The sequence below is a fragment of the Somniosus microcephalus genome, unplaced genomic scaffold (genome assembly GCF_052327205.1).
Source record: "Somniosus microcephalus isolate GS21.2 unplaced genomic scaffold, FLI_Smic_1.0 unresolved_chr2, whole genome shotgun sequence".
NCBI lineage: Eukaryota > Metazoa > Chordata > Chondrichthyes > Squaliformes > Somniosidae > Somniosus > Somniosus microcephalus.
In genome coordinates, this window is record NW_028225180.1 from 81751041 (window position 1) to 81769020 (window position 17980).

At 48.6% G+C, this 17980-nt stretch overlaps 1 protein-coding gene across 1 annotated transcript in view; it reads left to right on the forward strand.

The window, feature by feature from the left end:
* LOC147092901 (serine/threonine-protein kinase MRCK alpha-like) overlaps nt 1-17980 on the forward strand; it is a 144262-nt gene that overhangs the window by 88674 nt on the left and 37608 nt on the right. Inside the window, 3 exon segments of the mRNA XM_085975705.1 lie at nt 49-642; nt 15943-16040; nt 17038-17122. Coding sequence (XP_085831831.1) covers nt 49-642; nt 15943-16040; nt 17038-17122 — 777 coding nt within the window.

Consider the following 17980-nt stretch of genomic DNA (forward strand, 5'->3'; position numbering starts at 1 on the left):
TTGTGGCCTCGTGTCCTGGACCCTCTAACGCCGGACCCTCTCTTGCAGAAATCACACAACACGGCGACAGCAAGCGTGTTCACCAGCTGGAGCTGGTGCCCGGCGCCAACCTGCTGGCGGTGATCTCCGGCCGGAACCGCAACCTGCGGCTCTACACCTGGGAGGACCTGCGCGACCCGGAGGCGGCCGGGGTGAAGGTGCCGGAGGCCCGGGGCAGCCAGGTGATGACGGCGGGCAGCCTGGGCCAGGGGAGGCCCAGCTGCCTGTGCACCGCCGCCAAGCGGCACGTGGCCTGCTACCAGCTGACCGCCGGCAAGCACCAGTACAAGCGGATGCGGGACTTCCAAGCCCCGGGGGCCGTGCAGTGGATGGGGGTCTTCCAGGAGCGGCTGTGTGTCGGCTACCCGTGCGGATTCAGCCTCTACCCCTTGCTGGGCGAGGGCCCCCCGTTGAACTTGGTGAGCCCGGACGACCCCTCCCTGGCCTTCCTCGCCCAGGGGCAGGCGGAGGCCTTGTGCGCGGTTCCAGTCTCCAGCGACCTGTACCTGCTCTGTTTCAACACGACCGGTGTGTACGTCAATGGCTGGGGGCGGAGGTCACGGCAGCAGGAGCTGATGTGGCCGGCACTCCCTGTGGCTGCTGGTGAGTACCTCTCTCTCTCTCCCCCCTCTTTCTCTCCCCCTCTCTCTCTCTCTCTCTCTCTCTCTCTCTCCCCCCCCCGCTCTCTCTCTCCCTCTCTCCCTCTCTCTCCCCCTCTCTCTCCCCCTCTCTCTCTCCCCTCTCTCTCTCCCCCCCTCTCTCCCCCCCTCTCTCCCCCTCTCTCTCTCCCCCCCTCTCTCTCTCTCTCTCCTCCCCTCTCTCTCTCTCCCCCTCTCTCTCTCCCTCTCCCTCTCTCTCCCTCTCCCTCTCTCAATTCAATTCAATTCAATTCAAATCGATTTATTGGCATGACAAGGTACATCTTATGTTGCCAAAGCATCAAAAAACATTCATGGTTGTACACAAAAATACAGATCTATCCATACAGTGTACAAACAGATATATCCCTGAGTGTATAAATATACATTCATATAATTTGTATATACTCTTTTCTTATATTTAGTGGTTGTCCCTCTGTTTATGGCAAACTGTAACATAGTGTGCTGCTAAGGTTACACAATTTCTCTCTTCCCCTAGTAGGTATGGGAGTTTTTGGTCGTCATTCAAATTTCTGAATTCCGGGCATATTTTTGTGAATTTTGGGTAGAAATTCTCCCTTATGCCCTGATATTTTCTACAAGCTGTGAGGAAGTGCATCTCTGTCTCCACCACTCCCTGACTGCAGTGAGAGCATATCCTGTCCTCTCTTGGTAGCCGGGTCTGCCTGTGTCTACCTTTTTCGATCGCCAGGCTATGTTCACTAAGTCTGTACATTGTCAAGGTTTTTCTCAGTTTGCTATCCTTTACCCTGGTCAGGTAATCAGCCATGTTGTATTGTCTGTTTAGGGCCAAGTAACATTTGAGTTTGCTTTGGGTTTTTGTTGTTTCTGCCCAATATGACAGATATTTTTCCTTTTGCTTAGCGACGATTGTGTTGGGTCGAATTCTTTGTGTTACGCTGTCACTGTCCTGGGGCTGGTTATTGTTAGTAGTGTTAGTAGTTACTTCACTGAGTCCCAGGACTAGTTGACTGAGGGTATTCTTCTTTATGGTCCTCTCTTGGCATTTCAGGGCTTCGTAATGATAGCATTGGGGGTTGCTCATTTCTCGGTGTTTCCAAAATTTGGTGGCTCTTTTTTGGATAGTGATTATTAATGGATATTGGCCTAGTTCTGCCCTGCATGCATTGTTTACGGTTTTCCTTTGAGTCCGGAGGATACTTTTACAGAATTCTGCATGTAGGATCTCAATTGGATGTTTGTCCCATTTTGCAAATTCTTGTTGTGTTAGCGGTCCCCACACCTCACTGCCATAGAGTGCAATTGGTTCAATTACTGATTTGAAAATTTTGAGCCAAATGCTAATTGGGATTTCTATTTGGATTGATTTTTTAATGGCATAGAAAGCCCTTCTTGCTTTCTCTTTCAGTTCATTCACAGCCAGATGAAAATTTCCCGTAGAACTGATTTTTAAGCCCAAGTATGTGTAGTTAGTGGGTTGATCAATTTTGGTTGTTCCTAGTGTGAAATTTATTTTGGGTCCCTGATGTCTGGATCTTTGCTGGAACACAAGGACTTTGGTTTTTTGGGGATTTATTGTCAGGGCCCAGGTCTGGCAGAACGACTCCAGCAGATCCAGGTTCTGCTGTAGACCCTCCTTAGTTGGTGACAGCAGAACCAGGTCATCTGCATAGAGGAGGAATTTAACCTTGGATTCATATAGGGTGAGGCCGGGTGCTGTAGATTGTTCAAGTAGTTTTGCCAATTCATTTATGTAAATATTAAAGAGTGTCGGTGAGATGGGCGAGCCCTGCGTCACACCACGCCCCTGTGGGAAGTATTTTGTTTGTCTCCAATTTTAACTGCACATTTGTTGTTTGTATACATTGATTTAATTACATCATATGTTTTTCCCCCTACCCCGCTTTCGATAAGTTTCAGGAATAAACTGTCGTGCCAGATGGAATCGAAAGCCTTCTGGAAATCTATAAAGCATGCGTAGATTTTGCTTTTGTTTTGATGAACGTGTTTGTCAATTAGGGTCTGTAGGGTGACGATATGATCTGATGTTCTATAGTTTGGCAGGAATCCAATTTGGCTTTTACTCAAGACATTGTGCTCCTCAAGGAAGTTTATAAGTCTTTTGTTTATGATACTACAGAATACCTTCCCCAGGTTACTGTTTACACAGATGCCTCGATAGTTATTTGGGTCGACTTTGTCCCCACTTTTGTATATGGGCGTTATGAGTCCTTTGTTCCAGATATCAGGGAAGTAACCGACACTCAGAACCAAGTTGAAGAGTTTTAGGATAGCCAGTTTCATTTTATCGTCTGTGTGTTTAATCATCTCGCTTAGTATGCCGTCTGCACCGCAAGCTTTTCCTGGTCGCAGGTCCTTGAGTTTTTCAACTAGTTCTTTTTCTGTTATTATGGAGTCTAGCGGGATTTGGTGGCTCCCACTCTCTCCCTCTCTTTCTCCCCCCTCTCTCTCTCACTCTCTCTCTCTCTCTCACTCTCTCTCTCTCACTCTCTCTCTCTCCCCCCCCCCCCTCTCTCTCTCTCCCTCCACCAAACAGAGTTGGGGGTTCAGGGTCGTCACTCAGGCTGGCGGATGGTGGGCCATGGTGTTCCGCAAGGATCGCTGCTGGGACCACTTGTTCACCATTTACACAAGGAGTGTGATGGAATACTCTCCACTTGCCTGGATGAGTGCAGCCCCAACAACACTCAAGAAGCTCGACACCATTCAGGACAAAGCAGCCCGCTTGCTCGGCACCCCATCCACCACCTTAAACATTCACTCCCTCCACCACCGGCGCACCGTGGCTGCAATGTGGACCATCTACAAGATGCACTGCAGCAACTCGCCAAGGCTTCTTCGGCAGCACCTCCCCAAACCTGCGACCTCTTCCACCTAGAAGGACAAGGGCAGCAGGTGCACGGGAACACCACCACCTCCAAGTTCCCCTCCAAGTCACACATCATCCCGACTTGGAAATATATCGGCCGTTCCTTCATCGTCGCTGGGTCAAAATCCTGGAACTCCCTCCCTAACAGCACTGTGGGAGCACCTTCACCACACGGACTGCAGCGGTTCAAGAAGGCGGCTCACCACCACCTTCTCAAGGGCAACGAGGGACGGGCAATAAACGCTGGCCTTGCCAGTGATGCCCACATCCCATGAATGAATTAAAAAAAAATATTTACACAAACGATTTGGACTCTGGAATCGGAAGTCCAATTTCAAAATTTGGGGATGACTCCAAATTGGGGGTAAATACTGAGGGAAGACTGTAGCATGGAATCTAGAACTCGGGGGGCATAGTTTCAGAATAAGGAACTGAGATAAGGAGGAATTTCTTCTCTGAGGGTCGTAAATCTATGGAGTTCTCTGCCCCAGAGGGCTGTGGAGGCCGGGTCATTGAATATATTGAAGGTGGAGACGGTCAGATTTTTGAACGATAAGGGAGTCAAGGGTTATGGGGAGCAGGCAGGGAAATGGAGCTGAGGCCAAGATCGGATCAGCCATGATCTCATTGAATGGCGGAGCCGGCTCGAGGGGCCGAATGGCCGACTCCTGCTCCTATTTTCTTATGTTCTTAAATACAGGAAGACATCAATAAACTTGCAGAATGGACTTGTAAACAGCAGATTAACTTCAATATAGACAAGTGTGAGGTGGTGCATTCTGCTCGACGGAATAAGGAGGCCACCTACTCCTTGGAAAATAAGTCTAAATGGGGTCGAGGAGCAGAGGGGTCCGGGGTACAGATTCACAAATCACTAAAAGTAACGACGCAGGTTAATAAGGCCATAAAAAACAAACCAAGCACTGGGGTTTATTTCCAGAGGGATAGAATTGAAAAGTAGAGAAACTTGTTAAACTTGTATCGAACCTTGGTTAGACCACACTTGGAGCACTGTGCACAGTCCTGGTCTCCACATACCTTGGTTAGACCACACTCGGAGCACTGTGCACAGTCCTGGTCTCCATATACCTTGGTTAGACCACACTTGGAGCACCGTGCACAGTCCTGGTCTCCATATACCTTGGTTGGACCACACTTGGAGCACTGTGCACAGTTCTGGTCTCCATATACCTTGGTTAGACCACACTTGGAGCACTGTGCACAGTCCTGGTCTCCGTATACCTGGGTTAGACCACACTTGGAGCACTGTGCACAGTCCTGGTCTCCATATACCTCGGTTAGACCACACTTGGAGCACTGTGCACAGTCCTGGTCTCCGTATACCTGGGTTAGACCACACTTGGAGCACTGTGCACAGTCCTGGTCTCCATATACCTTGGTTAGACCACACTTGGAGCACTGTGCACAGTCCTGGTCTCCATATACCTCGGTTAGACCACACTTGGAGCACTGTGCACAGTTGTGGTCCCCATATTATAAAAAGAATTATAGAGGCACTGGAGAAGGTGCAAAAAAGATTTACAAGGATGATCCCAGAACTGAGAGGTTATAACTATCAGGAAAGATTGAACAGGCCGGGGCTCTTTTCTCTAGAAAAGAGAAGGCTGAGGGGCGACCTGATCGAGGTCTTTAAGATCAAGAAGGGGTTCGATAGGGTAGACGTAGAGAAGATGTTTCCACTTGTGGGGGAGACCAGAACTAGGGGCCATCAATATAAGATTGTCACTAATAAATCCAATCGGGAATTCAGGAGAAACTTCTTTACCCAGAGAGTGGTGAGAATGTGGAACTCGCTACCACAGGGAGTGGTTGAGGCGAATAGTATCGATACATTTAAGGGGAAGCTGGATAAACACATGAGGGAGAAAGGAACAGAAGGTTATGCTGATGGGGTGAGATGGAGAGGGGTGGGAGGAGGCTGGTGTGGAGCAGAAACACCGGCACGGAGCAGTTGGGCCGAATGGCCTGTTTCTGTGCTGTAAATAACCCAGGGGTCACTGGGCAGTGATCAGGAGCAGGAACCCTGGCTGATTCTCCCCTCTCTCTAACCCAGGGGTCACTGGGCAGTGATCAGGAGCAGGAACCCTGGCTGATTCTCCCCTCTCTCTAACCCAGGGGTCATTGGGCAGTGATCAGGAGCAGGAACCCCGGCTGATTCTCCCCTGTCCCTAACCCAGGGGTCACCAGGCAGTGATCAGGAGCAGGAACCCTGGCTGATTCTCCCCTCTCTCTAACCCAGGGGTCACTGGGCAGTGATCGGGAGCAGGAACCCTGGCTGATTCTCCCCTCTCCCTAACCCAGGGGTCACTGGGCAGTGATCAGGAGCAGGAACCCTGGCTGATTCTCCCCTCTCTCTAACCCAGGGGTCACTGGGCAGTGATCAGGAGCAGGAACCCTGGCTGATTCTCCCCTCTCTCTAACCCAGGGGGTCACTGGGCAGTGATCCGGAGCAGGAACCCTGGCTGATTCTCCCCTCTCTCTAACCCAGGGATCACTGGGGCAGTGATCAGGAGCAGGAACCCTGGCTGATTCTCCTCTCTCTCTCTCTAACCCAGGGGTCACTGGGGCAGTGATCAGGAGCAGGAACCCTGGCTGATTCTCCTCTCTCTCTCTAACCCAGGGGTCACTGGGCAGTGATCAGGAGCAGGAACCCTGGCTGATTCTCCCCTCTCTCTAACCCAGGGGGGTCACTGAGCAGTGATCAGGAGCAGGAACCCCGGCTGATTCTCCCCTCTCTCTAACCCAGGGGGTCACTGGGCAGTGATCAGTGTATTGATTTCTTTGTGGGTTCAATGACGAGACATTTATGAAAGAGAGTGTCTTTTAATCTAAAGCTTGTTCAACTCTTTTAACAGCATTACAGGAGACACCATCTTAGGGATGCATCTAAAACGAAAGTAAAACCAAACTGCTTGTCTCTCACATGCCCTCTGCTGGTCAGGCATAAGTAATCAATCAGGCAAACATGCTGGTAAGGCATCATAATCAAACAGGCAAATACCATCACTATTTGCTGATATCATTACATCTCCCTTTCTTAAAACAAAAGTATTTTACTTTTATCTAACAACATGTTTTCTTTGTATTACTCTGCATTTTAACTGTAACACTTAATGAACTTACATTATCATTATCATTCTCAAGGTTTTTTAACCTTGCTTTGTGTGTTCACATGAAATATGTCAATACACTAGAACTTGAAGAAAGAATAAGATAACATTACTTCCTTCTATAACAATAGTCCTTAAATTTGCTCAATGAGTCTCTCAGGAGGCTTCACGTGTCTTGAGGATTTTCTGATTGATTGTCCTTGAATCTGAGTTGTTGCCTCAGATGATGGTTTCTCAGCTGTGTGATCAGGTTGTACAACAGTATCAGTCTTTTGACTTGCTGTGGCTGGTCCCATGAGAAGATCTCGACGATTTCTTCTCAGAACAGCACCCTCATCCGTCTGAATGGTGTATGATCTTGGTTGAACTTCACTCAGGACAGTTCCCTTCTGAGTCCATATGTTTGTTTTGTCTTTGAACCTTACTTGGTCACCAGTGTGGAGTTCAGGTAGGTTTTGTGTTCCTCTGTCGTAGTAGTACTTTTGCTTTTCTTTCTGTTGTTCTTTGAACTTCCTCACTTTCTCCCCCTCTTTTTTGTTTTCAGGAGGTTCTCCGGGATGGGTAGGTTTGACCTTAGCAGACGTCCCATAAGAAGTTGGGCTGGTGACATACCACACTCGAGCGGCGTTGTGCGGTATACAAGCATGCTTTGGTAGAAGTCAGTTCCACTGTCTTTTGCCTTGTACATCAGTCTTTTCACTGTCTGGACCGATTTTTCCACTAGTCCATTGGACTGTGGAAAGTGAGGACTTGACGTTGTGTGGACAAAGTCCCGCTCTTTGGCAAAGTGTCGGAAATTTGCATTGTAAAACTGGGGTCCGTTGTCTGTGAAGACCTCGCTTGCCACGCCATGTCTGGAGAATATGGCTTTCATACATGTTATCACAGCATCTGCAGTGGTGGTGTACAGTCTACACACCTCTGGATACAGGGAGTAATAGTCTGTGACTACAAGATAGTCCTTCCCTTGACATACGAATAGGTCAGCGCCTACCTTCTGGTAAGGTCTGTCTGGCGCTGGGTGTGGCTTTAGTGGTTCTACCGGATTGCTTGCTCGATATTTCAGGCATATTGTGCAGTTTGACACCTCATTTGTCACATCTTGGTTGATTCATGGCCAGTACATCACCTCTCGTGCTCTTTTCTTACACTTTTCGATTCCCAGATGTCCTCCATGGATCCTTTTTAGCATCTCTTTTCTCAGACTCTTTGGGATAACTATTTTACTTCCTTTGTAGATGATGTCTTCGACCACTGATAGTTCCGCCCTGCAGTTCCAGTACTCTGCCATGTCAGGTGAGCAGTCTTGCTTCATGTTGGGCCATCCATCCAAGATGCTTTTCCTCAGTCGTCTCATTGTTTCATCTTTGTTTGTCTCAGTCTTTATGAGCTCCATTTTTGCATCTGCAATGGGCAGTGCACTTGTGATCATGTCCACGTAGGCGTTCACTTTTTCATCCATTTTGGTGTTTGCGGGCTCACTTGGGTCAACAGCTCTGGACAACGTGTCTGCTGTATACATCAGCTTACCCGGTGTGTACGCAACATTCAGTGTATAGCGTTGCAGCCTGATCATCATTCTTTGTATTCTAAGCGGACACCCATTTAGTGGCTTTTGGAACAATGCAATCAAGGGCTTATGGTCAGTCTCTACACTGATTGCTTGTCCTGCCACAAACTGGTGAAATCTTTCACAGGCGTATGTGATGCTGAGCAGCTCCTTTTCTATTTGAGCATATCGCGTCTCCGCGTCTGTCATTGAGCGTGATGCATATGCAACAGGTTGCCAGTAGTCATATTTTTGCAGAAGAACGGCACCGAGCCCACTCTGTGATGCATCTGATGATATCTTGATGGGTCTCGCTGGGTCATAAAACCTTAGAACTGGTTCCTCTGTGAGCAGTTTCTTTAGATCGCTCCATGACTTCTCATGCTCATGATTCCATTCCCATTCTATGTTCTTTTCTGTTAGTCGTCTCAGCGGCGCCATCTTTTCTGAGAGGTTGGATATGAATTTACCCATGTAGTTGATCATTCCATTAAACCTCTGCACGTCCTTTTTGCATTGTGGCTTTGGCATATTCTCAATGGCGGACACCTTTCTGGGATCTGGTCTGATGCCCTCACTGCTAAGGATATCTCCCACGAATGTCAGTTCTGTCACCCCGAGCTGGCATTTCTCTCTATTCAGCTTCAGGTTTGTTTTCCTTGTTGCTTCTAGCACTTTTTTCAGTCTCTCGTCATGCTCAGTTCTCGTGGTTCCCCATACTATGATGTCATCCATCGATGTATCAACTCCCTCCAGGTGCTCATAGATCATATGGATAGCTTTGTGATACACTTCAGGAGCTGAGGCAATGCCAAATGGTAACCTTAGGAATCTATCTGCCAAATGGACTGTTGAACGTGCACAGTCTTGAACTTGCCTCGTCCAATTTCATCTGCCAAAATCCTGATGATGCATCTAACTTGCTGAAATACTTTGCATTTGCAAACTGTGCCATGATTTCCTCATGTGTAGGAAGCTTGAAGTGCTCTCTCTTTATTGCTCTGTTTAGATCTCTTGGATCCAGGCAAATTCTGAGCTTTCCATTCTTTTTGTCCACAACGACGAGGGAACTCACCCACTCAGTTGGCTCATCTATCTTCTGAATCACGTTCAGGCTTTCCATCCTGTCCAACTCTGCCTTCAGTTGCTTTTGAAGAGCAAACGGAACTTTTCTGCATGGATGTATGACCGTTGGCATACTTTTATCTACTCTGATCGTGTGTTCTCCTGGAAGGCAACCTAGACCCTTAAATAGGTCGTTGTACTCTTTCATGAGTTCATCATAAACTGTCTCTCCTTCGCTTTCCACAACGAGGACTCTCTTTACCAGGTTCAGTCTCTCACAGGCTATTAAACCTAGTATGGCTTGCACATCCTTTGGCAACACGATTAATGCTAGCGTGTGCTCTCTGTCCTTGTGTGTTACTTTGACAATGCATCTTCCTTTCACTGGTATATCAGTACTGAGTATCCTGTCACTTTCACTTTTATTCCATGTATCTTTGGTCTGGGTCTAATTTTCTTAAAATCAGTCTCTGATATCACATTAACTTGTGCTGCAGTATCCAATTTAAATGGAATATGTATGTCATTCACTTTTAGTGTCAACATCCAGTCTCTTTTTTCTTCTTTGTTTTCGGACACAACATCTACATTGAACTCCTCTATCTCGCTTTCATCTACTGTATGGACCTTGCTTTGTTGCGCTTGGTTCTTACAGCAACGGGCATAATGGTTGTTTTTGTTGCAACTATTGCATGTTTTACCATATGCTGGACACTTTCTTGGTGTATGCTGTGTACCGCATCGACTACATGACTTTCGATTGTCCCTTTCATTTTTGTTCGCTGGCTACGCTTTTTTCACATTGGTGCTCTTTTTGTTAAACGGTTTGTGTCCGTTCTTAGTCACTGCATCCACGTTGCAGCTACTGTCACTGAACAGCTCCTTTGCCTGCAACTTCACAGTCTCTGTAGCCCTACACAGTGCTATGGCTTTTCCCAGGTCTAGATCTTGCTCTCTTAGCAGTCTTTCCCTTAGACCATTATCTGGAATACCACATGATGTAAGAAAAGGAGACTGACCATCAAGTAACTTTAAAGTAAGCTTTAAGTAACTTATAAACACACTATATACAAGAGAGGTCTTTACCATGCCTCTGGTAGAAGCCTCTTACAATACTGAACAGACCAGTATTTATACCAGTCCAACAGGAAGTGACATTTACAGGAAGTGAGGTATGTACACAGTTCATAGTTCATAGTTCACAGGAAGTGATGACATAACTTCCCGGAAGTTAGCATTTTTATCACATTCTTCCCTCCTGCAGGATTAGGAGGCTGTGGTCTACCTTTTGGTCCGCAGCCGCCGAACAAGGAAGAGTCGTACCCGTTTGGATTCCCGTCGTAGAGGGTCGCTGGTCCGCTTACATGCGGTTGGCCATTGGTCAGAGTCTGTGTGGCCTGGATTGCCCTGTGAAGGGTCGGGGAGATCATGGCTTCGAGTGCGAGCCCCAATAGGTTCAAAGTCGGACTGCCTCTGTTCAGAGGGAGGTGCAGAGCTGGTCTGTGGCGGATCAGTACTTTCATGCACGGTACTGGGAGGGTCGCAACCTTGAGCACGGGGTTCTGCCGGCACCAAGCTAGTTGGTGTCCGATCAGGATCCTGGAGAGGGGTACCCGATAGGTCCCAAGAGTTTCCTGGTGAAATGCCATCACCCGATGTCCCACTAGGTCCTGGTGGGCAGGGAGCCAGATCCCGTAATGATACGGTAGATTCTCGGCCGTCGGAATATCGTATGTTTGCATAGGTGGGGTTGGCATCGGTTAGTTCGACCTCGTCTACAAGAGGGTCATTTTTAGACGTCCGAACGTATCTTCGGAGTAATACAGGTCCAGGAGTAGTTAGCCATGACGGGAGTGATGTTCCATGAGATGAGCGACGCTGGAATCCAAAGAACCGCTCATGAGGTGTAGTATTTGTGGCTGTAGAAAGCAGGGACCGTATAGAGTGCAATGCATCCGGAAGCACTGTTTCCCATTGCTGGTCTGGTAGGCCCCGAGATCTTAAAGCGAGACGTACGGAATTCCAGATGATACCGTTATACCTCTCTACCTGCCCATTTCCGATGGGATGGTATGGTGTTGTTTTGCTTGTAGCAATTCCCCGTTCTGAGAGGTAGTCCTTGAGTTCCCTTGACATAAAGGATGGACCCCGATCTGAGTGAATATAAGCCGGCATGCCACAGAGAGAAAATACCTGCTCAAGGCAGCAGATTACTGTGGACGCCAGCATATTGGAGCAGGGGAAGGCAAACGGAAAACGTGAATATTCGTCGATCATGGTGAGCAAATATGTGTTCCGAGTTGAAGAGGGCACTGGGCCCTTAAAATCGATGCTAAGTCGTTGCATCGGTTGGGTTGCATGTATGAGTATACCAGCTGAGGGGCGGAAGAACTGAGGTTTTAATTCCGCACAAAGCCGGCATTCTGAGCATATTTTCTTTACATCTCCAGTGGAAAAAGGGAGATTCCGTGATCGTACGAAATGTAGCATGCGCGTAACGCCAGGATGACACAAACCATTGTGGACATCCATGAGAGTGGAGGATGACATAGTGGAGCAGAATGCCCGTGTGAGGGTGTCCGGGGCCACATTCTCCTTGCCAGGCCGATAGAGAATGGTATAACCAAAAGAGGCCAGTTCCATCCTCCAAAGTTGTATTTTATTATTCTTAATTTTGGTTCGTTTTCGATTATCGAGCATGAAGGCGACTGATCGTTGGTCCGTGATCAATGTAAAGTGCTGGCGAGCTAGAAAATGGTTCCACTTCCGTACTGCCTCTATGATGGCTGTGGCTTCTTTCTCAACCGGAGGATAATGTAGCTCGGCACCTTGTAAGGTCCTGGACATAAATGCTACAGGACGACCTTCCTGATTCAGAGTAGCCGAGATCGCCACCTCCGAGGCATCACATTCAACCACGAAAGGGAGATTCTCATCGATGGAGTGAAGAGCCGCTTTCTCCAACTGTTTTTTGAGAAGGTTAAAGGCTGCAACAGCCGCTGTTCCCAGTGGAAATGATCTAGCATGCAGCAAGGGTTGGATTTTGTCCGAAAAATGAGGAATCCATTTAGCGTAGTATGCAAACAGACCGAGAGCCCGACGTAAAGAAGCCGGATTCTTAGGTGACGGGAGCTCTTGGAGCGGGCGAAGTCTTTCTGGGTCTGGCTTAATGATACCATTGCCTACGCAGTAGCCAAGGATGTTGATGGTCGGTTGCGACTCAACAGATTTGGATTCATTCAGGGTCAAATTACGGTGATGGAGGGCATCCCGAAATTTTTGGAGGTTGGAGTCGTGTTCCTGTTGATCGTGACCTGCAATGGTAATGTTATCAAGATAGGGAAAAGTGTCCCTTAGGTTTTCCTGCTTAACCAGGCCATCCATTGCCCGTTGAAAGACAGCCACTCCATTAGTAACCCCGAATGGGAGGCGACGAAATTGGTACAGCCGTCCATTAGCCTCAAAGGCTGTGTACTGCTTATCTGAGACCTTTAAGGGTAACTGATGATAGGCACTTTTTAAATCGTAAGTTGAGAACACTTTGTATTCGGCCAGTTTATTAACCATATCATCAATGCGTGGCAATGGGTAGGCGTCCAAGTCGGTATATTGATTGATGGTTTGCGAATAATCGATGCATAGTCGCTGTTTGTGAGGTTTTAGAGGGTTCTTGACAATGACGACTTGAGCCCGCCAGGGCGACGAACATGGTTCAATGATATCCTCTGCTAGAAGTCGAGAGATTTCAGCCGCAATAAAAGATTGGTCTCCCTGATTAAAGCGCCGCGATTTCGATATTATCGGTTGGCATTGAGGCGGAATACTGGCAAATAATGAGGGTTCATCAAGTGAAGCTGCTGATAATGCACAAAATGGTAATTTAGATGGTATATTAGAAATAGTAAGTCCGGGTTTGGATCCACCAAACTCAATGGTGAGTTTCTTATGCTGTTTTTGGAAGTCCAGCCCTAAGAGGAGATCACTACATAAGTCTTTGAGCACTGAAAGTCGGGTGGAGGGATACATACGACCATGAAGTGTCATATCAACAACACAAAAGCCGGAGATTCTGGTATTAAGTGATGACTGGGCCATCGCAATTGCCTGGTCCGATGGGAAGACATGTAGTTTCAATTTCGCAACAATCTGTTCCTTAATGAAACTATCAGTACTTCCTGAGTCAATTAAGGCATCTAAGGTATGCCCTTTAATTGAAATTTTTGTGGCTGCCTGAGACAGGTTCTGTGGGCAAGCAGCTGTAATTGGTGTCGTTGCACAGAGAGTGGCTAAAACTCTCGGTGTGCTTCTTCGGGAGAGAGCTCGAGAGGAAGCTTGATAGGTCCTAGCTGGAGCATCTTGATAGGCCCTAATTGGGGCAGCTCGGTAGGCCTTAGCTGGATTGGCCCTCGTAGAGGCCCTTGATAGGCAAACTTTAGCAAAGTGTCCTTTTTTCCCGCAATAACTGCAGATTGCATTGCGAGCAGGGCAGGTTTTCCTAGGGTGAAAAGCATCTCCACAAAAGAAGCATTCCTTCCTAGATTGCCAAGAGGCTGCTAAAGTGGGGTCGTCCTCCTCTTCTTCATCAGAATTATCAGAATTAGATTCCCCCATGATAGGGTTCACCTGAGACCGCTTGAATTGTCTGGTTGCAGCTACAGCAGCAGATCGAGATCTGGGCAGCTGATAGAGGTCTGCATTTCTCTTTGCCAAATCCAGTGAACAAGCTAGGTCAAAAGCTTTTTGTAGCTCAAGTGTTTTACTTTCTAGTAGACGCTGGCGTATAAATGGAGAGGCAATCCCGCAGATGAAAGCATCACGAATCATTTCTTGGCGGTACAGCTCAGCTGAGGCTGCCTGAAAGTTACAATCTACGCTGAGCCTGCGAAGTTCTTGCAGGAATTCGTCAATTGATTCCCCTGGCCCTTGTCGGGCTGTGGCCAGTAGATGTCTAGCATAGACCTCATTTGGGGTCTTCGCATACAGTTTCTTAAGTGCCCGAATCACCTCTTCGTAATTATCCCATTCATCAACATATTCGAACACTTTTGGGGTCACATAATTGACAAGTATCTTCAATTTAGCAGGAGCATCCACTTTACATTCATCCAGAAAATTCTCAAAAGTACGATACCAATGCTTCCATACCCTGCCAGCTGCTGGTGTATTCGGGTCCAAGTCCAGACGAATAGGTCTAAGGATTTTATCCATGATGGGTGGTTCCCTGGATCCTTAACTTCCGAGTTTGTCTGAAGGTCTAGTATTTGTCAGTGTAAATACTAAGTTACTTAAATTGATGTAAGAAAAGGAGACTGACCATCAAGTAACTTTAAAGTAAGCTTTAAGTAACTTATAAACACACTATATACAAGAGAGGTCTTTACCATGCCTCTGGTAGAAGCCTCTTACAATACTGAACAGACCAGTATTTATACCAGTCCAACAGGAAGTGACATTTACAGGAAGTGAGGTATGTACACAGTTCATAGTTCATAGTTCACAGGAAGTGATGACATAACTTCCCGGAAGTTAGCATTTTTATCACACCACACACCAGTCTGTCTTTTATCAGCGAGTCTGTCAGTCCCCCAAATTCACATGTTTTGCTTCGGTTTCTCAGTTCAGTCACATACTGATCAATAGTCTCTCCCGTTTTCTGTACACATGTGAAAAATCTGTGCCTCTCAAACGTCACGTTACGTTTAGGTATGCAGTAGGCCTCAAACTGTTCCATTATTTTATCTAGCATCATATTGTCTCCGTCAGCAGCGAATGTGAAGTTATTATACACCTCCAGCGCTTCATCACCCACGACATGTAAGAACAGTGACGCTTTCATTTTATCACTTTTCTCGTCAGCTCCGATTGCTGATAAATACAACTCCAAACGTTGTTTGAACCTTCTCCAATTTTCAGCCACATTACCTGTCAACTGAAGCTTTGCCGGTGGGTGTAAACCTTCCATTTTTCACTTCGTTAGCTATTCTCCAATGGTAAGTAACGATGTTCTCTTTTGGCTTGCTAATATGTGGAGAGCTGATTTAACTTCAGATTTTTTCTCTTCATCTCTTTCAATCACTTCTGACACCATGTATTGATTTCTTTGTGGGTTCAATGACGAGACATTTATGAAAGAGAATGTCTTTTAATCTAAAGCTTGTTCAACTCTTTTAACAGCATTACAGGAGACACCATCTTAGGGATGCATCTAAAACGAAAGTAAAACCAAACTGCTTGTCTCTCACATGCCCTCTGCTGGTCAGGCATAAGTAATCAATCATGCAAACATGCTGGCAAGGCATCATAATCAAACAGGCAAATACCATCACTATTTGCTGATATCATTACAATCAGGAGCAGGAACCCTGGCTGATTCTCTCCTCTCTCTAACCCAGGGGGTCACTGGGCAGTGATCAGGAGCAGGAACCCTGGCTGATTCTCCCCTCTCCCTAACCCAGGGGTCACTGGGCAGTGATCAGGAGCAGGAACCCTGGCTGATTCTCCCCTCTCCCTAACCCAGGGGGTCACTGGGCAGTGATCAGGAGCAGGAGCCCTGGCTGATTCTCCCCTCTCTCTAATCCAGGGGTCACTGGGCAGGGGGATCAGTCACTATTTGTGGAGTTTGTAACGCTGTGGTTTTTCTCCCAGCAGGTTGTAGCGGGCCGTACCTTACTGTGTACAGCGAGAATGCAGTGAACGTGTTTGATGTGAAGACGGCTGAGTGGATTCAGACTATTCCACTGAAAAAGGTAAGACAAAGACTATGGGGGGACGGAGAGTGTTTTAATCTCTGAGTTCCAATCTCTGTGCAGTCCCCTGCTTCCCCAATAGCAGGCCTGTTAGTATTACTCCGGGTCGGTCTGTCTCCCCCGCCCCCCCCCCCCCCCCCGGGTCGGTCAGCGTCTCTCCCCCGGGTCGGTCGGCGTCTCCCCCGGGTCGCTCGGTCGGCGTCTTCCCCCGGGTCGGTCGTTGTCTCTCTTCCGGGTCGGTCGTTGTCTCTCTCCCCCCGGGTCGCTCGGCGTCTCTCTCCCCCCCCGGGTCGCTCGGCGTCTCTCTCCCCCCCCGGGTCGCTCGGCGTCTCTCTCCCCCCCCGGGTCGCTCGGCGTCTCTCTCCCCCCCCGGGTCGCTCGGCATCTCTCTCCCCCCCGGGTCGCTCGGCGTCTCTCTCCCCCCCCGGGTCGCTCGGCGTCTCTCTCCCCCCCCCCCGGGTCGCTCGGCGTCTCTCTCCCCCCCGGGTCGCTCGGCGTCTCTCTCCCCCCCCGGGTCGCTCGGCGTCTCTCTCCCCCCCCGGGTCGCTCGGCGTCTCTCTCCCCCCCCGGGTCGCTCGGCGTCTCTCTCCCCCCCCGGGTCGCTCGGCGTCTCTCTCCCCCCCCCGGGTCGCTCGGCGTCTCTCTCCCCCCCGGGTCGCTCGGCGTCTCTCTCCCCCCCGGGTCGCTCGGCGTCTCTCTCCCCCCCGGGTCGCTCGGCGTCTCTCTCCCCCCCGGGTCGCTCGGCGTCTCTCTCCCCCCCGGGTCGCTCGGCGTCTCTCTCCCCCCCGGGTCGCTCGGCGTCTCTCTCCCCCCCCGGGTCGCTCGGCGTCTCTCTCCCCCGGGTCGCTCGGCCTCTCTCTCCCCCCCGGGTCGCTCGGCCTCTCTCTCCCCCCCCGGGTCGCTCGGCCTCTCCCCCGGGTCGGTCGGTAATGTGCCAGACGGGCCAATCCTGTTTTCACACGGCGCTGAATTTGTTTATTGCTGTTGAACTTTGCAGGTGCGACCCCTGACCCCGAATGGGTCACTGAATCTCTCGGCGAGCGAGACCTTCTGGTTAATATACCTTCACAATCAGGAGGCAGGTCAGGATTGATGCCAATTGTTCCTTTGTGTTTTTTTACTTCACGACCTTGTTTATCTCAACCAGGCTGTTTATAAGTGTCTGATTCTATAACCTACTGGGTGAGTCCTCGTTCTCTCTCTCTTCTCACTCACTCTTTCTCTCTGTCTCTGTTAATCTCTCACCCCTCTCTCTCTCTCTCTGTCTCTCAGATTCTCTCACTGTCCTTCTGTGTGGTATCTTGAGGTGGCCATAGATGGAGACAGACACAGGTTAACTCCGTAACATGGTTTAATCAACACTTGCACATAAAAGCTTCTGCCATGAGGCAGCCAAAACAAAGAGTACAACCAGTACAGACCAGACTTAACTCAGGAGACCAATTGCCACAGCACCACCTGGTGGATCAGGTTACTCATAACCTCCCAGGTTACTACACTCCTCCCCCCTTAAAATTGCCGTATGCAATTCTTAAACAATAACCCTTACTAGGTACTACGTTTTAATTAACCAGTATGCTCTAACCATGGTTAACCCCTGACTAATTTAACAGGTTTGTATAAGTCTTTCTGGTTGCTTGCGAATCCTTTGTGAACGTCTTAATTCCACTTGTGGTGGATTCTCAGATTCATTCGCACTTGAGATTGGAGTAGTCTCTGATGTTGGTTTTACTCTGTCCCGCTGTGGCCTGGCAGTACCAGTGTCCACTGGCACCTTATAAGCCATGCTGGGTCCTGGAACAGCCTCCTCTACTGCCCTTTGTTCCATCTGAGGCAGTTCCCCCTGCTGCCAGCTGAAAAGCTGATCCACATGCCGACGAACTCCTCGACCATCCCCTAGTAACACGGAGTACGACACAGGTCCTGTAATGTCCTGGATT